We start from the raw sequence: 25,359 nt of genomic DNA, 5'->3' as shown, positions 1-25,359 counted from the left end.
TATCGTTTGGGTGAATATTTTATTTGCACTTTACATTTCGCTGATATAATCAATTTTGTGCATTGAATCGTGACATCATTTTAAGTATTTTTTTCTGTCAACGGTGATAGACGATAGAAATGGCTGAAAGTACTGTCACGATTCAACTTGACGACAATTGCGCATTGTCGATGTTAATTCTTTTTAAACATCGACATTTTAACTATTATATCCACAATGCAGTCACAAGCATCCATAATGACTCACTCGCTCTGGGATTTAATCCGGAGACAACGGGCCGGTTATCACAGCGAAGTTGGAAAACCCACCCACCGCCCAGTCAATTGGGACTAAATTATGAGCCTATAATGAGATTTTGCATGTTTTAATATAATTCGTCGTCCATTTAATGCAGAATTTAGGTAGCGTCCATTTGAAACGTCCACAGCTGAAATGTAAGGTATTGATTTGATAGTACCTCCCTAAATCATGAGTTTTTGTTTTTTTTCAATGAAATGGACGGATGGTGAATATCGGTTACAGGTGGCACCGGAGGCATCAGAGTGCAGAGTCAGTTCCAGTTGTGGCTCTCTCTCAACTGGCGAAACAGTGCTCACACTTCCAGACTATTTAGAAGAAACGCCATGAAGATACTCTGCGACCCACCAAAGGTTATAACGAATGCATTAAATTGTTCATAAGTTGTTCGATCGACTCTGCCGACAGTTGAACAAATTTTCCGCCAAAGAATGAGCTACATAGAGTTCGTCCTCAACTGAATCTTTCGTTTAGCCCGTTAGCAGCATCTTTGCTCGTCCGAGAATATTTAACAAATAGAAGAACCTTTTTCTCACATTCTTGTAATAAACTTTCTAGAATCTTCGCGATCACATGTTATCTCTGCCAATGTACTTGACCAATGACATCTTGCGTGTGGGTGGACGGAGTGACTACCCTGCTCTTCTGCACAACATTGCAATCATACATGGACTGGTCAATCTCAGGGCACAGTATGGAGTGTCAGGGTGGGCCTCAGATGCACTTATGAGGTGGGTCTCACTTAAACTATTTATTACCCCAGTGGTTCCGTTTTTGTCGTCAATAGTAATTAAAACAAATATCTGGTATTCTATGAAATGTGAAAAAAAAATTAAATCATTGCTAGTTCATCATCCAAAAATAACGCAGCTGCTTCTTCATTATTCTATTTAAGTACGAAACATACTGACTGCCCTGATGTTTTCCTATTACTCAAGTTACCGCAATTTTTGTTGATTTTGAAGCCTTTTCGCTGTACATTGACATCTATACGCTATCCGATGCTTAACCTCTTATGCGAAACAACGCCTCCACGACTAAATTTTTTGCTAAGTTAGTGTGTGTTGCAAATTATTATTTTATTTGATGACAAGTGTTGTTTGTTTTTTATTTTCAGTTGCACTGTAAGGCAATTGGAGCGCGGATTGTGGCTAGCGAGTGGCATGTTCAGGGAGGCAATGCTCTTAGCAGCAGATGGTGGTCCGAGTGACCTCAAGAGCATCTCTTGGCTAGGAATCAGGGCTATGTTGGCAGAGGTAGGGTTTAAATCGCTGTACCTCCTGTACTCCGGTTTCGCTCAAATTTACAAAAATTTAAAAAGATAGAAAAGAGAAAAAATTAAAATTGTGCAAAATATGGTTGTCGGATTATAGAAATCTATTAAAACTCTAAGGGAATTGATTGTTTTCAACGTTATACCTCAGTCTTGTTCGATATGCCGTTGATAAACGTCAAAATATATTGTTTTTTCTTTATTCGGAAGAATAAATGCTAATTGTGTTTTTCTTTACAATCCAATGTATTTGGATTGTATTGGAGCGCTGTCTTTTTTAAAGATCTGTTTTTCATTTTTTTTATGTCAGTGGAATTCAAATCAGAGTGGTGATTTCAATCACGCTGGAGTAGCAGGGAGAGCGGAAAGTCTATTAGGTTTCAAGCGTGCGTTTTGTCTTTCAAGTTACGTTTAAAGTGTTTGAAAAAAATTCGGATTTTGAAAGCAATTTTCTATAATTTGAATAAGGTTTTTACAAGGTTATGTGCGTGCTCTAATGTTGCATAGTTGTTTTTTTAATTCACCAAAGCGGAATCAATGGTTTATAAGAGCTAGACACTTTGTTTTAATGAAATATCAGTGATTTTTTGAGTTTTGCTTGTTTTGTTATTCTGTTTCTTATTTTCTTTAATGACTGGTCTCATGTGCTCTCCAATGATGCGTAATAGAAGCTATGAAATATTTTCAATTGATATCTAAAAGTTTTACCACTTTGTCATTACTGTTTGTCAAAAATGTTGGGGATTTTATGCGTCTGGCGGAGCTGGGTAGTTTTTTCGCTTTTCTTTGTTTGCTAAACTTGGTCTCATTAATGACAGTTCTCATTGTTTGCTAAGGAGGCATAAAAGACTGTAATTACTGGTTCGAGTTTATTTTTTTTGTTTTTCATTTGATACTAATTGGAGTTTTGTTGTTTTTGTTATACTTTATACATTGTCTTTGAAAACCAATAATGATTTTGTGTGGAGTTTTTGCTCCCCTTTAATTATTCATTTATTTGTGTGATAACTTAGTCTCATTAATGACAAGTGCCATTGGTGGGCAATGAGGAATAATTGATTCTAATTAATGGCTTGAGTTTTTAGCAGTGATTTTTATTGCTTGTAAATTATTTCCTCTAAAAAGTCTCCGGCGTATACCTGCGTTTTGCCCGTTTTGTTGCTTTTCTAGGGGTGTTTTTGCTTAGTCTTGAAAATAACAGTTGTTCTTCTCACTAGTCGATTGCGGCGTATATGTTTTTGTTAAATGTTAAATCGTTCTGTTAAAATCGTTGATCTTAAAATCGTTCTGTTGATCTTAAAACGTTAAATGTTCTTCGTTGTTTTTTTTGTCCCTTCCTCACCTGACTGAACTGCTATTTGTTTATCTATGACCTCTGAAGGTTTTTTAATGCTTTAGTTGAGTAATTTAAAGTGAAGTTTTGTTTTTTGCTTGTTTTGAGGCCACTAAGTGTCAGAAAGGTTCAGATGGTTTCTCAGTTTTTGCCCCTTTTTGATTTGTTTAGTTTTGATTTCCTTAGGTTTGGTGTATTGTGTAGTTATTGAAAGGACGCGATGTTTTTATTTTTTTAAAATTGTTTTTGGAACAGGAAGTTTTTCAATTGTACGATTTTAAAACATTTTTGTGCATAAATGATTATGTATTTTGTGAACCGTTATAGTCTGATGCTGCTGAAAAATTTTGATAATCAGGTCAAAAGTTTTTTCAATTCATTAGATTGTAAATCAGGTCCTGTCAAATCAGGTAAGCCAAAGAGTTTTCAGATTCATCGTTTGATTTTCTATTGTCATTTCAGAACGTGTACGGCGGCCACATAACCAACAACCAGGACAGGGAAAAGTTGCACGCTATTTGTGAACAGTGGATTGGATCACTACTGTTGCGGAAAGACCACGAACATTCTCTTGGCAAAAGTAAGTCGAATTTTTTTCGGTATCGGAAGACAATAATGTCTATGCTGGGCCAACTTGAAAGGGAAAAAACATAGTTGTTACGACCCTGCCTTATTTACGACCCTACATTAGCCTTTTTGTTTAATTCAATCAATTTTGGCCAATCGATATATTCATCGAGTTAAGAGTGGTATGATTGCAAAATCCGTCAAGCTTTGAATATCAAGATTTTTTGAATTTCACTTTTTCCGATTAATTATCAACGTTAAAATTTTTGCCAGTTTTCGCCTGATTTCCGTTGTTTTGCTCACAATTTCCGTGATTTTTGCACAAATTTTGAACAATTTTGCTGAAAATATGCTGATAATTTTAACCATTTTGTTATTGGTTTTATTTTTAAAGATGATTGTAGCTTCACTGTTTGATCTAAATTATCTTTTGAAAACACAACCTTGATTTTTGAAAATTCAGTCTTTTTTCATGAAAAATGCTACCAAATATGCATTTTTAACCGACTTTGTCCACAATTACCGGAAGTACTGACCTGCTGACATAATCTTGGTTTGCTCAGTACGGTCTTTTATACTTCTACAAATTCAACATCATTACTTATACAAAATTCGTCATACTTTTTTATGTGTTACAGCTTTTATGTTAGCATTGTTGTATTACACTGAGGTTTGGAACGATTACTTGTTTTGAAGAAACGTACAGCGATCCTAAGAAGAATTTTATTTTTTAGTGAAGAGTTTTGAAGATCTGCAAAATTTTATAAAAAGTAGAGACAAACCAGTTTTATTATAGATGTTTAAATAATGAGCAATCATATTTACCTTCAAAGCTCCCTTGAACAAATATAATGGTTTCAGGGATAAGCTCAAAGTTTTTATTGCTCCGACAAAATTTTTGTAATTTTTCTTTTGAATTCTCGAGTTTTGTTGTTTTTTTTGTAATCTTTTGGCTTAATTTCGCCATATGTCAAATTAGGTATCTAAAGAAATTTCAGTGAATTTTTTTAATGTTTTCGATTGATAACTTATGACTATAATGATTTTGAATATAATTGTTTTCAAAAAATATCTGTTATATTAATTCTGTGCTCTTATGACTTAGTGTCTTTAATGACAAGTCCCAAATGTTACATGTTAATCTATCTAGTATTTGTCGGACAAAATTTGCTGATGGAAGATGATTTTTCCAATCATTTTTTGTAAATCAAATAATATTTTCTACTGGTTTCTGTTTTCAGCAATGCTTCTCTGATTTTAAAACTTTGAGAAAGAGTTTTTGATAATAGGCATTTTTTGTGGTTTTTGTTGTCTTATGACATTGTACCTTTGAAGACAGGCTCCATTTGTCTTCAAATGAAGTGCATGAAAATTTTTCAGCTCGCTCTTTGTTCATAGTTTTTGCTGGCTTAAATTTTTACTCTTTTGTTTTTCATTGTGATTTTTTGTGTCGTGTCTTTATTTCCTAATTTTGTGCTCTTATGACTTAGTATCTTTAATGACAGGTCCCAAGGGTTATATGTGAATCTCTTTAGTATTTGTTAAATAAAATTCACTGATGGAAGATGATTTTTTGAAGTTATTCGGTTCCATACATTTCATTGGGTTTGTGTACTGTTCCCCCTCTTTGTTCTTCTTGTTTCCATCAGCTCCCATCTGCTTTGTATGAAGTAATGGGCAATTTGTTTAGTTTAAATTTTGTCTGATGCTATACTGATATTGTTATTTGAAGTTGTTGGTTTTGAGATAAAAAATCATAAAACTTTGCCTGTAATTGTTGTTTCTTGCTTTTTTCGTATCTCTCTTGTCTCATATTCATATTAATTACAGGTCTCATCTATCCGCTAGCACGTCCTTTTTACTCTTTTTAGTGGTTCAAGTTGGTAGCACTTATTTACTCGTACATCAATTGTTTTCATACAGTGTGAATTTTTGAACGTTTACTATCTCTTCATTATTTGGAAGACAATTAGTTCAAAATGGGGATGAGTGGGGTCAGAACATTATGTCCCAGCGCATTTAACTAGCCTTTTTGTTGTCATTTACAACGGAATTGGGCTGCATTGAAGCAAATGAAAACCTTCCTTCTATCAAAAAAAAATTGTTGTTTTTTTAATGTTTCACATCCTTTTTGTACTGATAATAGCGAACAACCAAAATGAAGAATTATAATAATTGAATTAAATTTACAAATGTATTTGATTTAATTACAATCAAATAACCCGAGAGCATATAAATAAATACTTAACCATATTATTATATCTTGTAAATTTATGTTTGGAATCGAAAAAAAACTAGTCTCTGAGAAAAAATTAATTAATATCTCTTTAAACTTACAAGTCGCATCCGCGCTACTCTCGACCGGATTAGGGAGCAACTTCTCGACTTTAGCTGAGCACCAAAACAACCGACACAATATCAGTGACGACTTGCAGTCGTTGACGGAGTCGGAATTGAACTATTTTGTCGGACCTTCTCTGACTTGGACTAACTTGACAACCGGCGGAGGTCCTTTGAGACCCCAGATTCGAAATATCAACTCATATTTGGACTTCATAAGTAATTAGTAGGAACAAAAATCAGCTTGTAGTCAGAATATTCTTTTGTGGCTGCATATATGAATCTTATACTTTCAGCGAGTTTTTAGCGCTGTAATCTCAACAAAATAGTAGGGATTATAGCATGTAGAGGACTGTTTCTATCTATACACAAATAGCTGCTGGTAGTTAAATAATTTTAAATTGATTGAATAGTTTTTCTACTAGAAGTTATGACAACCGAAATAAAAAATTGAGAGCAAAAAGAAAGCAGTTTCCAGACTAGCCTGTTTATTTGGTGTAATGAAAAATCATTTGTACCCAATTGTACCTCATCAGCTCTGCAACTGGTAATGTTTTGGAGTACCTTTGGTCACGTGTATTAATTATACCTCATTATACATATTATGATAAATTTCAACGTCCATCTGTCAAGGCGCTTGCTTTAACGATCTTTTTACTAAAAGCTCACAACTGAACTTTAAAATGATTTTATAAAGATGATACAGATAGTTACGAGTGCCGACATTTTAATTTTTTTTTTCAATATTTAGCAAGTTAGACGCTGGAGTTATTCTTCAAAATAATCAGCCGCCCTTTGGTCTATTATGTAGCAAACAAAATAATGTGTGGTTAATTTGTTTTTAGGCAGACGATCAAGTAAGTTAGCAGGAATTGCGACAAAATATCCCTCTTGGCTGGTTCTTTATCAGTATTGTCCCAAAAATAACGGCAAGATATTTACTGCTAAATTATAGAAATGGTATAAAAAAATCATTTTATGTTCCGGCACAACTTCGTTATTATATTTTTGTTGTCTTAAACTTGTTCAAACCATACGATGCACCCCTTTATCACCCACTTGTTTTATCATTATTTGAAAAAAAAACATTTCTGCAGGAGGGTGGGTAAATTGAGTAGTGTATTTTCATGATTTTTTTCTGAAACATAATGTGGCTCTGAAATATATGGCATACGCCCTTTTTGTTACCTTGGACGTTGGCATAATGCTGAGAGATTTATGATATCGTTTCTTTATTTGAAAACGCTGGTACCTCTGATGAAGCGAATTGGTTTTATTGGCTTTTGCTTGTTTTGACGCATCTTAGACATCTTACTGAAGATCAAAGCACGTCCAATTTTTCATAAATATTTATACCATGATACGCAAGATACCATTAATGGTTTTACGTATTGTTTCTAAGGCTCATATGAGAATCGAAAAGTCTTTTGCCAACGTGTACCAGACCATGGGTCTACCGACCAAAGTCTGTGATACTATCAATTTTTCATGTCAAAAATAATTTAATAAACTAGTTGCACGCTTGATGGGCTTTGTCAAAACCAAAATTGAACAAAAATACTTTGCACAATAATGTCCCTCATCAAGGTTGTCCATAACATTAATGAAATCATATTTTTTCTGTCTATCCTCTATGCAGTGGTAATACCTAAAAGTTGAAGCTTATGAAACATATTTAAATGACGACAAGGAAGTTCTTGCATTTTTTAAATAAAATTCTAGTGCAAACTGTAATAACTGTTTGTTTTTTCTTAAATGTACGAGTTCAATTTTTTGCTTATAACCTGTACACTTGCCCTCAGTATCTGTACCTGAAATACTTTGCTACCTTCGAATGCTGAAAAGATTGGCGTAGTAGTGCTGCTTATTTTATTCTGATAGTGTTTTGAATTATAATAATTGATTTTTGATTTTATATTTCAAATGGTTTCAGGTAAACGGCAAAGTAAGGACAATATATTTTTAAAAAACTGTTGTTTCTTTTATTGTTTCTTATGTTGGCTTAACATCAAACTTTTTTAATAAATTGTTATCATGCCTTAATAAATGTGCTTCATATTTTCCCCAATTAATTACTAAATGTCAAGACGTTTTCCCTCGACTTTGCTTAAACCATCTGGCGCCCTCAAAATTGTGCCCATAAAAACCTTTGACGGATATATTGAATGCATCCGGGTGGGTTGTCATTCAAAACTTACCAAAAAATCAGAGAAAAAAGCTTAATGACATTTGATTTACTAGCAATTATTAACACAACATAAACTATTGAATCATGATCACGTCATCTTTTTCCTACAAATTGTCAAATAATATAGCTGGTTGAAATGCGGGAAAAGGCGTGTCAGACTTGTGCGACGATGACCAGAATAACATCCAGCATAGTCATGAGCACAAAAGTTGATTTTCTTAAAAAATAAAAGTCAGAAGTGAACAAACAATTGTTTCCTTTCAATCTGTTAGAGTATATTACTATGAATAAAATAACTGTGTCTTTATTTCAGTCAAGTACAAAATACCTTCCCCTTTCTTTTCCTCGAACCCGAAGATGGGTGCGATATCCCTTAGTCTCCAGAACTTCCTACATGGAGTCACTATGGATGCACCAGATCTGGCCAACATGAATGCCACACTCGATGTAAGTAGAAAATATCTTATCTTTCAGGGATTCTAATATTAATACATATGCAAGATTACATCAGATCTTATCATTCAATACACAGTCGCTCCGTTCACAGGTCGAACCAAAAATCTTTTGAACGGACCTTATTTTCGACTTCCCAAGTTTTGGCTAAGACTTGGATTTAGATCGCCAAGTGTATGACCACCAAGTGAATGAAAATTATTATCTGGCTCATTGAGGACATAATTGTGACTAAGATTATTGAGTTGAGGTGTGATCGTATGCATCACCACCGAGCGTCAGCGATCATACGCGAACTACTAAAGAAAGAAAAATTAATTTAGCCGAATCACAAATACTATAATTAATTGAATGAGAATTTGAAGAAATAGAAGAGACTTAAGAAAGAACAGATAACGGGTTCATGGAATCACTTAACTTCTGCCTCGCATCAGTATTGGCAACTAACTACTATTTTTTATTAACTGGTAGGTAACTGGTCTATTGGGTGAGAGTACAGAATGAATAGTTCATGTAAAATTATGTCTTGTCATTGTTACAGTTTGGGAAAACTGTTTAGATGTACCGTGGTGAGGAACAGTACATTCTGTCCAATCTGAACAAGATAATGGACTCAACAACAGAGAACAGATCTCTCATTCATGTTCTGGAGCAGACACCTTCTCCTTGCGAACAAAGTAGGTTTTTCTCTTTAAGAATTCAGCAAACTCGTCAAACCAGAGACCAGAGATTGGGATTTTTTCTGTGTACTTTGTCTTCGATTCTGCCAATTTTCTGCACTTTGTGTAATTTTCTGAAAACTTTCTTAAAGCAAGAGTGATCAAAAAAAGATGTAGCCAATGTAAGCAATTTGCTAACTTTTAGTTCGTCCTTTTTTAAAATCTTCTAATTGAGTTTTAAGTTGCTTCAACGTTCGGTCGAGTTATTAATGATCAAAAATTGGTTTAATGTCTATCTTGTCGGAATTATCCGTATTGCTTCCTGTTCCATACATTATGTTGGTGTTTATTCCAGGTGGGTCTCTCCTAGCTGTGAACTTTCCTTGTAACCAGCCACACATTCTGGACATGGGAGTATTTGCAAGTGGGTCTCGCAACCTAATGAGACAGAGGAGACAACAGGAGTTGTTTGAAATGGTCCACTCTGTCTTACAAAAGTTGCCTCGCCCACCTGGGGAAGTAAGTAACTAATCAAGAGACGACGTGACCCATGCTCTGAATTTCGCTTTTGTGAGATATCATAATGTTTTGTTCTTGCGATGGTCAAGCAGGCAAAATTTTTTGGTTAAAATTGCAAATCGTGACTTTCCAATTTTTCAAGAATTTCCGCTGTTTGAGAAAACGTTGATTAATTTTGATGAAGTCATTTTTGATGAAATAAAACAGAGGAAACCATGCAATCGTACGTGTATTTTTGAGGACAAGTTTACAAGTGAAATGGAAAGCGCCTTGTTTCGACAAGAGCCAAATTTTTGTCACCAAAATGCTCAGTTCTGGAAATTTTTTCCAAAACTTGTTCTATGTGGCCTTAGGAGACTATACAAGATCTGGTGAAGAGACGTGGTGGGTACACCCCATTCAATTGCTTCCTTCTCAAGGAGATGAACTCTCTCTTCAGAATTGTGGACACTGTGAAGGAACACCTCAAGGTAGGACTCGACAGTTCATTTGATAATACCTCTGAGTAGTATAGGTTGACTACAGGGGACATACAGGGGGGACATTTTGAAATTTCAAACCCAGAAAAAATGTTCATCATATCTTAAAATTATTTTACGGCCAAAATTTTGAAATTTTTTGCCGAAAGTTAGGTGCGGACATTTTTTCTGGGTTTGAAATTTCAAAATGTCCCCCCTGTATGTCACCCTAGTCGCGTACATATGCTACTCTTCTGGTCAGAGCAAAAAGGCTAGTCTTAATGCTCAAAGACGATTAAAACCTCAAAGGAACAATCTCTGACGAATAATGGTCACTCTATTCTCCTTAAATTTCGAATTTCTTCCCAAGATCATATACATCTAATTTACAAAAGCCGAGCAGTTTTTGAAGTGACCAATCTGTTTCTTGATAAAATTGTTCTATGCTCAAAAATTTTAATAAAGTTAAGATTCCGTGAATGCTATAACGGAAATGTACATGCATACCGCTAGTCAGCGTAACTCTTTCATATTTCACAGTTTTCTTTTCAAGTTATTAAAACAGTTAACTGACCGTATTTCATCATTAGATGGTTCGTCAATTATACGAACCATGGTTCTACTTTCTCCACCCGGAAGACGAAGATGGTCAAAAAGACCCAAAATCACGACTAAGTATCCCACAAAATACGCCTCGAGTCGTGAGTCGTGCCACGACTGATAACACGAATACGAACGATAGCAATAATAATCACACAACGACTAACGGTGGCTCGGATAATCGACCGAACCAATCAAACGCTGTTGGCACGCCTTCGTTGTCAAATCGGAATACAGAAAGACTGAATCAAGGCAACTCGGGAAAATATTCTCTGCCAAGAGGCGGAACAAAAAACGTGCGGAAGTATTGGCATGAAAGCGCGAGCACGTTTCATTTTAGATCACTTAGTGACCATTTTTTATTTTTTTTTCGTCCTCAAAAACGGGATAAATAGGTAGCACCCAGTGGGCATTAAGTGCTCTTAGCGCCTTTCAGCTCACTAGTCTCCAATGCGATTCACAGAAACTGTTTTGGAGACTTATACTTACGGTGTAAAGAGCGGTTCTTAGAGGTTGACCCCCCACCCACCCCTCTTTTCAACTCTGAGTTCTGAGCCTCACATCTCTGAGTTCTGAGCCCCACTTGTGTACAACCAAAGCCAACTGCTTGCCAGTCGTTTGAGAGCAATTCACCCGACGTTAGTCGGTTATGTTTGGAAAGTTTCAGTAGATTGACTAGAATGTTTTGTGATGTTTTTTTCTGATGCGGCTAATAAATCCATTTGCAACTAAAAGTTTATAGCAGTACTTTTGTGCTATGAATGACAGAATGCTGCATTATGTATCAGATAAAGCGTCATTTGGCATTTTTCAGGCCTCTCACTTTTAGCGAGAACTGTAGAATTCATATACTCAAAAAGTGTTTTTGTCGTGTTATTTCGTCTTTTTCGCAAAGTTATCAGGTTTAAAGTTTGGTGAACTTCAGGTTGATTATAAGTCGCCAATTTAATGACATTTTCTATCAAGTTTCGACATTTTTGGTCAATTATACCTAAATTTTTAAACATAACAACAATGTCTTCCTTTTCAGAGATTAATCGTTATAGGTTTGGCTTGGAGCAATGTTTATGATTTTCATTGAATACAGCTAAACTTCAGAAAGTTTGGCGCCAAATCTGCAAATTTTGAAAAAGAAAAATCACCGCAAATCTACAGTATTGCTATCAAGCTATATAATCAATTTACAGAAATGTTTGATCTCAAATCATAATTTTTAATTTTTCCCGTTGATATTTATGAAATTTCACTATTTTTATGGTTCTTTTCAATTTTTATGGTTTTTTGTATCAACTGCCGCCCAGTTTTTATTTGAAACAAATAGATATTTTGACTCCCATCCGGATAATCGACCGAACCAATCAAACACTTTCACAAAATTAACAGGAAAGTTTAAAAAAATTTTTGTTGGTTCTTTTGGGAAAAACTTGCTTTTACGACAACGGTTTTTTTCTTTAATTCGTTCTAAAATCCTAATGAGAAATCAGGTTTTCAGGCCATTGAAAAGAAAGAAAAAATAACAAAGATTATTTGAAACGAATGATAAGGTAGAACCAGTTCGCATTTTCTTGTCTTTTAAAATCTTTTTTCTTTTGAGCTGTTGACCATTTGAAATTGCGTAAAATTTGGATATGAAAGTGAGTTGATAAAAACCAATCACCATTTTTTGGAAAGCTCCTTTTCATAAGACAGTGCAAGTAAATCTGAGGCTCCAAAAATAATCAGGAGCGCAAAAAAAATTTCAAAACCTAACCTGGTTTACTGCTTGCTCCTACTAATTTTCCCTATTTCGATGTATGAGCAGAGAAAAAGATGTCTTTCTTTATGAAAGGTTTTTTTGGTTAACTTTCTTCTGTCAACGCTGCCATCAAGAAGAACAGCAATTTCTTTGAAAGCACAAGTGAATATTAGGCCGGTGTTTCTTATTTTGATCCAAGTTGTCATATTGTTTTTTCCAATTTTTCACTAAAAGTTTCGTAAAACTAAGTTTGGTCTTAATTGAGAATTTCACTGATGGTTTCATTAAACTAAGTTTGATCAAAGTTTGTTTATGAAAGTTTGTTTTGGTGAAGTTTCTTCTGTCAAAGAAGCCATCAGGAAGAACAGTCATTTCTATGAAAGCTCAAGTCAATATAAAGCCGGTGTTTCTTATTTTGATCCAAGTTGTTATTTTATTGTTCCGACCCCCACTTTAGTGGGGAGGAGGAACTATATACTCAACTGTTTTTTTTTGTTCAGTCAATTTTGGCCGATCGATATATTCATCGTAGAGAATTGTGAGTGGTATCATTGAAAAGCCCGTCCAGCGTAGAATACGGAATTGAAAAGATTTTTTCGATTTTCGTTTTCTTATAGGGAGTTATCGAGGTTTAAAATTTTGTGAACATTCGACTGTTTTTGTTCACATTTTCAGGAATTTTTGCTAAAATTTGACAAAATTTCGCTAAGATAGTTCAAAGTAAGTTAAAATTTTTAACGGCAGAGTGTTTTTTTAATCGTTAGAGATAAAAGAGCTTTGTTGAATTGTTTGATTGAAGTTTTTTTGGCTAAAATTTTTGACAAAATTTTCAAAATTCAAACTTTTTTCATCAAAAATGGCACAAAATATGCTTTTTTGGTCCACTTTGTTAAAGTTTGCCAGACTTAGTGAACTAGAAACCTTAAAACAGACGCCCTAATTTCAAAAGGAGCACTAGTTGCAATTAGGCGCCGTATGAAAGTCTTCTGGAATTAAAACTTTGCCGTTTTTTGCAGATTTAACTCGATAATTATACAAAATGCATCGTTCTTTTTTAATATTTGAAGAATTCCACGCAACAATTGGTCTAATTCGCAAACACTTGGAACACTTGGTGGATTTGCTGGGCGCGCGACAAAATCAGGGAGAGGTTCGACAAAATCATGGATTCTTAGAAGCAGAGATTTTTTGGTTTTATTTTGATGCTGCCTTCTTTCAAACTTTTTTGCTTTTGTTTTTTTTAGTGTTAATTACTGACAATATTTTTTATTCACAGCTCCGTTACTGGCAGCTCCATTTTACGTAAATTTGAGGCCAAATGTAGAAACAGTTTGTTTTCAGAGAACCAAAGGGTTTTTATGGCTTTGAGTTATGACTTTGGCAGGCTGATTTTTAAGTTTAATTTAACCACTCAAAGATCTAAAGTTCTACCTCAAGGGTTGCAATTGAACTTTTCTATTCATTCGGTCATTACCTAATGCCTCCTATATTATTGAATGCCTTTGTTTTAATAAAATTTCTGTGATTTTTTGAACTTGTCAATTTTTTATGTTCTTTTAGTCAACTTTTTTTTTATTCTCAGTAAGTACAGATCAATCTTTCCTCTGTATAGAATACAAGCTAAATTTATGGCCGATTGTTTTAACAGAAGGTTTTCTTGCTTTTGGTACTACGAGTATTCATACAAAGTTTTCTGATTTTTGTGCATAATTTCCCATTTTTGCTGTTGTTTTTGTTTCTTTTGTAAATTGTAACATTATTTAACAACCTAACTAAAAAAAGGTTTTGAAACATTTGAAACTGAACATATTTTTTGCTTTCATAACATCTGGTTTGAAAAGCTGCGACACCGTTCTCTTGCAGAAATTGATAGAGTTTTTTTTATTTTTGCCCTTTATTTGTTGTTAGTTTTTGCCGTCATATTCCAAATATTGTGTAACTAAAGGTCTCAGTGGCCAACTATAGATACAAAATGAATTTAATGACTAATATCGGTAAATAGCTAATGATTGTTGTGACTTTCCAATTGATTTTCTTATAAAAAGAGTTGAAGTATTCTTCAACCTATCCCTTTTTGTTCTGGTTTGCGTTTTTTTTTTGTATTATACAATGTTGTATCAATTTCGTAAATTAGCCTCATTACTTAGAGCTCTTTTTAATGTTTTCTTGAATCAAAAAAAAGTTTTATGTTGTTTAAACATTTTAAATGATGTCATCAGGGCTTAGACAATTTGTTTCAGATGAATTTTGTGAAGTTTAGATACTTTTCAGTTTTTGTGGTTCTTTTTGTTGTCATTTTGCGGCAGTCGTTATACAAAAAGACCTTATGATGGTCAAAGGAGACGCAAATGAAGATGTCTTATTCTTGCTGTTAATATTCTCGCTGTTAATATAAATATAATGGCTTCAAAACTGTGGTTTCGTTAAGTTAATCGTAAAATTTATTAGTTCAGTTTGTATTTAGTGTTTTTTTTATAGTCTTATGGATTAGACTCATTAATAACAGTCGCAATTAATTTTCCAAGTAGTTGCAAGACAAATTGTCTACTCTTTTAGTCGAAAGCTTTTGTCGGCTATGAATTCTGAAAATATTTGTTTTTAATTAAAAAAAAAGAGATAGATTTTTGAGATCTTCCAATTTTATTTCTGTTAAATTGTAGCTAAGCATCTCTATTTACAATTCACATCATTTATCTATTAAAATACAATTTGCGCTTCGTAACGGGTTTTTTCCCTCAAATTGTCTTTCATTTTGGAACAACCAGTTTTCATAAAACCAATTTTCCTGATTTTTGCATTTTTGCCTTTTTTGTAGGTTTTTGTTCTCTTTTTACGGTATGATAATAATGGGCGTCATTTGATTTTCCAATTTGGTTACCTTCAAAAAATGCAAACAAAGATTTTTATTGTTTTTAGTGGTCAGCTTAATATTTAACTGATTGGGGGGACATCGTTTTCGGGCATAATTTTTCGTGCAAATTTTTAGTTTTTGCCTGTACTTGTCGTTTTTTTGTAGTCGTTTGACATATCCTGGATAATTAAAGGCCTCAGTCGCTCTCTTTTGAGGTACAAAAGACTCTCTCAATGATTTCATTAGATGCTTGATGTTTCTAATCATTTCGATTTTAATTCTTTTTTTTTTTAAAAACGCAATGTTTTAATAAACTTTGCCATTTTTGCTCATTTCTAGTCGAGTTGTTGCCAAGTCGCATTGAGGAAAAGTCCCATGTTTTGTACCATATTTTGTGCCAAAAAAGTGCCGGTTAATCATCTGAGCATAAATTTTATCTGATGCCTTTTTGATTTGGTTATTAGTGGTTTTCAAAAAAATGGACAAGGAGTTTTGGTCGTAATTAATATTTGTAATTATTTGATTTTTATTGTCGTCTTTTCTGTTAGTCATGTTATGGTAGCCACAGGTCTCATAGGTCCTCTAGAGTAGATTGTATTAATCTTTTAGTAGTTTGTTGCACGATATAATGATATGTTAATTTTTTTTTTATCTCTTCCTCATTTGGTAGACAATTAAGTGAAAAATGTAGATGAGCGGGGTCGGAACTTAATGTGCGAATGCAAATTTCTGAGCCTCTTTGTTGTAGTTTCCAATTTTCACTGAAAATTTCAATAAACTAAGTTTGATCGTAATTGAGAATTCCTTGATTAATAGTATTTTTTTTATTTTATCGATATTTCTGGTTTTGAAACTATTATGAGCTAGATGTCAATTGTGAATGTGCAATTAATTGTGATTTTGTGCAGATATCACGACTGCACATGAGCGACATAGATAATTTATTCAGTTCTATTGGAAGATAAACTTTCTCTTTTTCGTTTTTTTTCAGATTCTTTCACTTATTATGGTTTGATAGAGCTTTAAAATTGTAAGGGATGACAAGCAAGCATAAACATTTTGTTTCTTTTTTTTGCATCCTAGCTGTACCTTACCTACCAAGTACGAAGTTTTCTTATCAATTTCTCTATTATTTAGAGTTCTGAATGCTGTAACTTTTTTTATTACTTCAATTTTTCCATTTTTTCTTTATAAACTGCAATAATTTTGCTTTCATCAAGCTGTATAAATTTGATACTATTTCGATCAGTTTCAAAATTTTTGATAAAGGAGGAGTGGATTCAAACAATCAATTTGTTTTCAACTCCTTTTGAGGATTCAGTTTAGTTTATTTTGTTTTTAACTTCGGGGATATATTCCTGCATCGGCTGAAACTTGGTGCTTTCAAAAAATTCTTTGGCGACATGTTTTTTTGCTGATCTACTTTGTCAGGTTATGTGAACTTCTAGAACGAGTTGCCTTTCGCAAAAACATGATAACAATTTGGTTGCTGTCATCTGCGATAAAATCATTAAAAAAAGTTATAATTGATGTTCATTTTCAGAAAGCACAGATTTCTAAATATACATAATTTCCTTATTGCTTAATAGCGAACTGTAAAGTTTGTTTTTTTATGTTGAATTTGCGCAAATTTTGCCATAAGCGTTTTTGTAGTTCTTGTGTATTGGCTGATTTTCATTTTAAGAAAAAAATAACTTTCAGATTCAAGAGCCAATCTATTTGTAAACTATGAAATATGCTTCGTTTTTCTTCGAAAGAACAGCATTGTTATTTGTATTAATTTTTGTGGAGGAGAGGGATGCTGAACATTATGTGCGCATGCGTATTACAGAGCCTCTTTGTGAATAGTTTTCACTACAAGTTTGGTCTTAATTGAGAATTTCACTGATGGTTTCATTAAACTAAGTTTGATCAAAGTTTGTTTATGAAAGTTTGTTTTGGTGAAGTTTCTTCTGTCAAAGAAGCCATCAGGAAGAACAGTCATTTCTATGAAAGCTCAAGTCAATATAAAGCCGGTGTTTCTTATTTTGATCCAAGTTGTTATTTTATTGTTCCGACCCCCACTTTAGTGGGGAGGAGGAACTATATACTCAACTGTTTTTTTTGTTCAGTCAATTTTGGCCGATCGATATATTCATCGTAGAGAATTGTGAGTGGTATCATTGAAAAGCCCGTCCAGCGTAGAATACAGAATTGAAAAGATTTTTTCGATTTTCGTTTTCTTATAGGGAGTTATCGAGGTTTAAAATTTTGTGAACATTCGACTGTTTTTGTTCACATTTTCAGGAACTTTTGCTAAAATTTGACAAAATTTCGCTAAGATAGTTCAAAGTAAGTTAAAATTTTTAACGGCAGAGTGTTTTTTTTAATCGTTAGAGATAGAAGAGCTTTGTTGAATTGTTTGATTGAAGTTTTTTTGGCTAAAATTTTTGACAAAATTTTCAAAATTCAAACTTTTTTCATCAAAAATGGCACAAAATATGCTTTTTTGGTCCACTTTGTTAAAGTTTGCCAGACTTAGTGAACTAGAAACCTTAAAACAGACGCCCTAATTTCAAAAGGAGCACTAGTTGCAATTAGGCGCCGTATGAAAGTCTTCTGGAATTAAAACTTTGCCGTTTTTTGCAGATTTAACTCGATAATTATACAAAATGCATCGTTCTTTTTTAATATTTGAAGAATTCCACGCAACAATTGGTCTAATTCGCAAACACTTGGAACACTTGGTGGATTTGCTGGGCGCGCGACAAAATCAGGGAGAGGTTCGACAAAATCATGGATTCTTAGAAGCAGAGATTTTTTGGTTTTATTTTGATGCTGCCTTCTTTCAAACTTTTTTGCTTTTGTTTTTTTAGTGTTAATTACTGACAATATTTTTTATTCACAGCTCCGTTACTGGCAGCTCCATTTTACGTAAATTTGAGGCCAAATGTAGAAACAGTTTGTTTTCAGAGAACCAAAGGGTTTTTATGGCTTTGAGTTATGACTTTGGCAGGCTGATTTTTAAGTTTAATTTAACCACTCAAAGATCTAAATTTCTACCTCAAGGGTTGCAAGTGAACTTTTCTATTCATTCGGTCATTACCTAATGCCTCCTATATTATTGAATGCATTTGTTTTAATAAAATTTCTGTGATTTTTTGAACTTGTCAATTTTTTATGTTCTTTTAGTCAACTTTTTTTTTATTCTCAGTAAGTACAGATCAATCTTTCCTCTGTATAGAATACAAGCTAAATTTATGGCCGATTGTTTTAACAGAAGGTTTTCTTGCTTTTGGTACTACGAGTATTCATACAAAGTTTTCTGATTTTTGTGCATAATTTCCCATTTTTGCTGTTGTTTTTGTTTCTTTTGTAAATTGTAACATTATTTAACAACCTAACTAAAAAAGGTTTTGAAACATTTGAAACTGAACATATTTTTTGCTTTCATAACATCTGGTTTGAAAAGCTGCGACACCGTTCTCTTGCAGAAATTGATAGAGTTTTTTTTATTTTTGCCCTTTATTTGTTGTTAGTTTTTGCCGTCATATTCCAAATATTGTGTAACTAAAGGTCTCAGTGGCCAACTATAGATACAAAATGAATTTAATGACTAATATCGGTAAATAGCTAATGATTGTTGTGACTTTCCCATTAGTTTTCTTATAAAAAGAGTTGAAGTATTCTTCAACTTATCCCTTTTTGTTCTGGTTTGCGTTTTTTTTGTATTATACAATGTTGTATCAATTTCGTAAATTAGCCTCATTACTTAGAGCTCTTTTTAATGTTTTCTTGAATCAAAAAAAAGTTTTATGTTGTTTAAACATTTTAAATGATGTCATCAGGGCTTAGACAATTTGTTTCAGATGAATTTTGTGAAGTTTAGATACTTTTCAGTTTTTGTGGTTCTTTTTGTTGTCATTTTGTGGCAGTCGTTATACAAAAAGACGTTATGATGGTCAATGGAGACGCAAATGAAGATGTCTTATTCTTGCTGTTAATATTCTCGCTGTTAATATAAATATAATGGCTTCAAAACTGTGGTTCCGTTAAGTTAATCGTAAAATTTATTAGTTCAGTTTGTATTTAGTGTTTTTTTTATAGTCTTATGGATTAGACTCATTAATAACAGTCGCAATTAATTTTCCAAGTAGTTGCAAGACAAATTGTCTACTCTTTTAGTCGAAAGCTTTTGTCGGCTATGATTTCTGAAAATATTTGTTTTTAATTAAAAAAAGAGATAGATTTTTGAGATCTTCCAATTTTATTTCTGTTAAATTGTAGCTAAGCATCTCTATTTACAATTCACATCATTTATCTATTAAAATACAATTTGCGCTTCGTAACGGGTTTTTTCCCTCAAATTGTCTTTCATTTTGGAACAACCAGTTTTCATAAAACCAATTTTCCTGATTTTTGCATTTTTGCCTTTTTTTGTAGGTTTTTGTTCTCTTTTCACGGTATCATAATAATGGGCGTCATTTGATTTTCCAATTTGGTTACCTTCAAAAAATGCAAACAAAGATTTTTATTGTTTTTAGTGGTCAGCTTAATATTTAATTGATTGGGGGGACATCGTTTTCTGGCATAATTTTTCGTGCAAATTTTTAGTTTTTGCCTGTACTTGTCGTTTTTTTTGTAGTCGTTTGACATATCCTGGATAATTAAAGGCCTCAGTCGCTCTCTTTTGAGGTACAAAAGACTCTCTCAATGATTTCATTAGATGCTTGATGTTTCTAATCATTTCGATTTTAATTCTTTTTTTTTTTAAAAACGCAATGTTTTAATAAACTTTGCCATTTTTGCTCATTTCTAGTCGAGTTGTTGCCAAGTCGCATTGAGGAAAAGTCCCATGTTTTGTACCATATTTTGTGCCAAAAAAGTGCCGGTTAATCATCTGAGCATAAATTTTATCTGATGCCTTTTTGATTTGGTTATTAGTGGTTTTCAAAAAAATGGACAAGGAGTTTTGGTCGTAATTAATATTTGTAATTATTTGATTTTTATTGTCGTCTTTTCTGTTAGTCATGTTATGGTAGCCACAGGTCTCATAGGTCCTCTAGAGTAGATTGTATTAATCTTTTAGTAGTTTGTTGCACGATATAATGATATGTTAATTTTTTTTTATCTCTTCCTCATTTGGTAGACAATTAAGTGAAAAATGTAGATGAGCGGGGTCGGAACTTAATGTGCGAATGCAAATTTCTGAGCCTCCTTGTTGTAGTTTCCAATTTTCACTGAAAATTTCAATAAACTAAGTTTGATCGTAATTGAGAATTCCTTGATTAATAGTATTTTTTTTATTTTATCGATATTTCTGGTTTTGAAACTATTATGAGCTAGATGTCAAGCAATTAATTGTGATTTTGTGCAGATATCACGACTGCACATGAGCGACATAGATAATTTATTCAGTTCTATTGGAAGATAAACTTTCTCTTTTTTCGTTTTTTTTCAGATTCTTTCACTTATTATGGTTTGATAGAGCTTTAAAATTGTAAGGGATGACAAGCAAGCATAAACATTTTGTTTCTTTTTTTTTGCATCCTAGCTGTACCTTACCTACCAAGTACGAAGTTTTCTTATCAATTTCTCTATTATTTAGAGTTCTGAATGCTGTAACTTTTTTTATTACTTCAATTTTTCCATTTTTTCTTTATAAACTGCAATAATTTTGCTTTCATCAAGCTGTATAAATTTGATACTATTTCGATCAGTTTCAAAATTTTTGATAAAGGAGGAGTGGATTCAAACAATCAATTTGTTTTCAACTCCTTTTGAGGATTCAGTTTAGTTTATTTTGTTTTTAACTTCGGGGATATATTCCTGCATCGGCTGAAACTTGGTGCTTTCAAAAAATTCTTTGGCGACATGTTTTTTTGCTGATCTACTTTGTCAGGTTATGTGAACTTCTAGAACGAGTTGCCTTTCGCAAAAACATGATAACAATTTGGTTGCTGTCATCTGCGATAAAATCATTAAAAAATGTTATAATTGATGTTCATTTTCAGAAAGCACAGATTTCTAAATATACATAATTTCCTTATTGCTTAATAGCGAACTGTAAAGTTTGTTTTTTTTATGTTGAATTTGCGCAAATTTTGCCATAAGCGTTTATGTAATTCTTGTGTATTGGCTGATTTTCATTTTAAGAAAAAAATAACTTTCAGATTCAAGAGCCAATCTATTTGTAAACTATGAAATATGCTTCGTTTTTCTTCGAAAGAACAGCATTGTTATTTGTATTAATTTTTGTGGAGGAGAGGGATGCTGAACATTATGTGCGCATGCGTATTACAGAGCCTCTTTGTAAATAGTTTTCACTACAATGACCAGGTTATCAAAATATCGTTGAATTATTGGTAACTTTGAGCGCTTTTTGGAGCTGCCTTCGTTTTTGTTGCATTCTACTTTGCTGTGCAGTTGCGGCACCTTTGTTTTTATTCATTTTAATAACAGCGCCAACTGAATTTAACTCAATTAAAAACATCACTCACTCACTCACTATAGTTCACCGGTACGTACATGGTCATTTGAGAATCCACTATATTCATTTGGATCATATTTCATCTCTCATAGCAACCATCTTTACTCATTGGATGCTTGACGTGTGTAGAATTTGTTCTCGTTTTAGCTAATCAAGCACGCAATTGAGGATCCTACAAAGGTATTGGGCGACACTTTGAATGACGTCATCAAGTCAGTTGCCATGGATCTGCACATGGGAAGGATCCCAAGGTGAAAACTTTTGTAGCCTTTTCCTTTTAGCCAATTACAACTGATTACAAAAAAGCGCGAATTTAATTATGGTACGTGAATGTTGAACAGTTGTAAATTTTATCCTGAAAAATTTATCTAATGCAGATAAAATGTAAGTTGAAGGTGATTCGATGTTAGCTTTTTTGTACAAAAATGCACCTAAGCATCCTCTGCTTCGATCCCTAGGTTTTGTTTTGTAGGGAATGGCTGGGTCTTGCCTCTTCGTGGGAGAGAGGGCCCAAAGAGGGCCAATGGACGTTGATACAGTGGGTCAATGACCTCACAGCCAGAGCTACTCAGTTAGAGAGAATGCTGCAACAGGTAACATTTAATCAGTTTTGAGAGAGAAACTGAACATGATGAACTTGAATTCGATAAAGTCAAGAAAGAGACAAGATTGAAATGGAGCTTAGAAAAAGTTAACATTCAATACCGATACAAATGACATATTCTGTAACAAGTTTAATTAGAACGTTCCAATGCTAAAACACTTGTTGGTCTATAATTATGAGGGACATCACAAATCAGAATTGGACTGTTTGGCAGTTGAAGTTATATTCATTAAGGTGCGGTATCTGATCAGATCCTTGAATTTATTGGTGCTCATTTACAAAATATACCAAAATGGATTGTTAAACTCGTAGAGTTTTTTAACAAATGAAAATAAAGTGCTCTGATATTTGCGAAATCAGTATTATCTACCAATAACCACTATTGCTTTTTTAGAATTATTTACATATCACATACGGGGCTGGGTAAACTCTGCTATAGATTCTCAGAACCGACAATTTTTACAAATGTAACTTGTTTCAGGGCCGCGAGAAGTGTCCAGCGTACTGGCTAGGTGGGTTCTACAACCCAAGGGGTCTTCTGGCATGTTTGAAACAGGAGCTGCTCAAAAGCTACAGCGATGCTGCAGGACAAGTGGAACAACTAGTTTTCAGAACTGAAATCACCGGACGTGACAAAGATCATGTATGATACGATTTTGATTGTTTGTTGATTACGTTCATAGAGATAGCTGAAAAGTGATTTAAATAGTTTTTTGGTCTCTTATTTGCAATGAAGACACTGCACTTCTTCACAATTTGCATAGTTTTGGAATTGGACGGCAAACTTTGGGTAACTTAGGTTGAAAAGTTTTAAGTACCCGAAATAAACGTTCAAATTAACGTTCACAAATTAGCTCATTTGTCGCCTAAAACATCATACATTTGAGTACTTACAGGGGCAAAATTATGCGTAACATTATCTCTGGTATTTTAACTTTTGTGGTAAATAATGGGTGTTTTGGAACATTCGTTCCTGGCATCTTGCAAACCATCGTCTTTTTGCAGCTTCGCGACCCTCCCCCAGAGGGCATGTTCATGCACAGTCTGTTCATGTGGGGCTGCAGATGGGAGAAGAGCAATATGGAATTAGTGGATGAACCCGCGTCACCCCGAGGGTTCTGTCCACTCCCAGTTGTACACCTGGTTCCCACACCCAAGGCTGACAAACCAATACCCGAGGATATATTCAGGTTGGACAGTGGTATACGTGGATGATATTACTTGTGTGCTACTGAAGTGAAAATTCCACATGATACAAAATATTCTCAGAATGGACTTGAAATAAATAGTTATGAAAGCGTTTATAACTATTTATTTCAAGTCCAAACTGAGCATATTTTATATTATGTGGTGTCGTGGTCGATAACACGGGTCAAAGAATTCAATGAGTTGAATTTTAAATTAAATTTTGAACTGAATATATACAAAAATTAGCTTGTATTTATAGTGGTTATCTATGCGAAAATATACAGAGAAAATTTAGATTAGCTAAAAATATTTTACATGATTGGCATGTGAATAGATCTTAACTCCGAATCCCGGAGGTGATTTTCTATTTTCATCAACATTTCATGAGAATCATATATGGCTTGGGTACAATCGAGTTCATTAGTTGGAGGTCGGTGGATGTTAGAATCAGGTTTCTGTTGGTGGGAGAATTTACTTCTGACATATGATTGATAGGTCAATAAGATAATGATAGCGCCAAAACAAAATAAGAATTGAGTTTAGTTTTGTAGCCATTACTTATCGACACAGCAATAAAGTTCGTCAGGTAAGTTCTTCTTTCGTTCTTTGAAACTTTTATAAAACTTTTGAGTTTCTTGATGTTTCATTGAAACCATCACATCCTCCCTCCTTTTTTAAGCAAGTTTGTGGGTATAGGTTCTCCAAATCTGTCAGGTTGTTTTCTGTTCATGGTTGATGTTCGTGAAGGCTCTGAGGTTTCGGGTTGTTGGTGCTCTGCAGATGATGTGGCTGCAGAAGCTTCATCTTGATGTGAAGGTCCCACATCTGTGTTCTGAGTTTGTGGTTCTGATTGAGATATGGTCTCCTCCACTGCTGGTTCAGTTTTCACATTGTCCTCGTCTATTCTCGCAATTTGGTTGTCGCTCACTAGAATAGTCCGTGCTGAGTTTTCGGGCTGTATGAAAATGTGTTCAAGCCCTTCCTGATGATGAAGGTAGCAGGAACTGTTTTTGTCTTTTCGTTGGCCTTGAATAGAATTGGTTCGCACAAGTCGAAATCTGCTATTGCTGGTAGTCTCACTCTGCGTCCCAACAAGAGTTCAACTGGAGTTTTGCTCCTCGTCTTTGAAGTGTTGCGATGTGTCATCAGTGCCCTTTGCAGGAATGCTCCAAATGACACATTAAGGTTTGGACTCCACGCTTGAAGTGCCCGCTTCACTGTCTGAACTGCTCTTTCAGCTAGTCCATTAGCTCTTGGATGATAGACGGGTGATTCTATTTTCTTAATTCCCAGTGATTCACACCACTGTTTAAGGTCACCACTTACAAATTTAGGACCATTATCAGAAACTAAAGTTTTTGGTATTCCGAATCTTGCAAAGATTTGACTAAGATATATTTTAACTGTTTCTGATGTTCTATTTCCCGCGGGGAAGGCTTCTATCCAACCAGAACCCGCGTCAACAATTACTAAGATATTGCCTTGGTCCTTACATAACCCCAGTCCATGTGGAGCCGTTCCCAAACGTCGGCTTCTGGCCACGTAGAGACTGTTTTTCCCAGGCTAGGCCTGTTCAATTGACAATTCTTACATTTACTAACAAAGTGTTGAACGTCTTGGGTAATGCCAGGCCACCATGCTATCATTCTGACGGATGCCTCAGTTGCATTCTTTCCGGGATGTGTCTCATGCTTTTTTGCCAAAGCCAAGAGTCGTAGTTTGGGTGGAATGAAAGGAACAACACCTCTGAAGATGATTCCATTATGTAAAGTAAGTGCATCTTTCTGTTGTTCGAATCCTTTTTCCGCTTCTGAACCTTGTTTCC

General features: G+C 34.1%; 1 protein-coding gene across 13 annotated transcripts in view; it reads left to right on the top strand.

Annotated features, from left to right (window-relative positions):
• Positions 1-25,359, top strand: part of LOC142348118 (dynein axonemal heavy chain 5-like) — a 242,955-nt gene that overhangs the window by 213,415 nt on the left and 4,181 nt on the right. For 10 of the 13 annotated variants that reach the window (XM_075399292.1, XM_075399290.1, XM_075399287.1 and 7 more), the window contains 14 exons: positions 523-650; positions 856-1,028; positions 1,415-1,553; positions 3,366-3,483; positions 5,811-6,029; positions 8,312-8,445; positions 9,011-9,128; positions 9,466-9,629; positions 9,983-10,099; positions 10,678-10,983; positions 21,890-21,993; positions 22,215-22,335; positions 22,828-22,989; positions 23,352-23,536. In XM_075399292.1, coding sequence (XP_075255407.1) covers positions 523-650; positions 856-1,028; positions 1,415-1,553; positions 3,366-3,483; positions 5,811-6,029; positions 8,312-8,445; positions 9,011-9,128; positions 9,466-9,629; positions 9,983-10,099; positions 10,678-10,983; positions 21,890-21,993; positions 22,215-22,335; positions 22,828-22,989; positions 23,352-23,536 — 2,188 coding nt within the window. The remainder of the gene's footprint in view (positions 1-522; positions 651-855; positions 1,029-1,414; positions 1,554-3,365; positions 3,484-5,810; positions 6,030-8,311; positions 8,446-9,010; positions 9,129-9,465; positions 9,630-9,982; positions 10,100-10,677; positions 10,984-21,889; positions 21,994-22,214; positions 22,336-22,827; positions 22,990-23,351; positions 23,537-25,359) is intronic. The other 3 variants (XM_075399298.1, XM_075399296.1, XM_075399297.1) reach the window with 2 other exon arrangements.

The sequence above is a fragment of the Convolutriloba macropyga genome, chromosome 10, assembly GCF_964194025.1.
Source record: "Convolutriloba macropyga chromosome 10, txConMacr16.3, whole genome shotgun sequence".
Lineage (NCBI taxonomy): Eukaryota > Metazoa > Xenacoelomorpha > Acoela > Convolutidae > Convolutriloba > Convolutriloba macropyga.
This window is presented reverse-complemented; position numbering and strand designations above follow the sequence as displayed.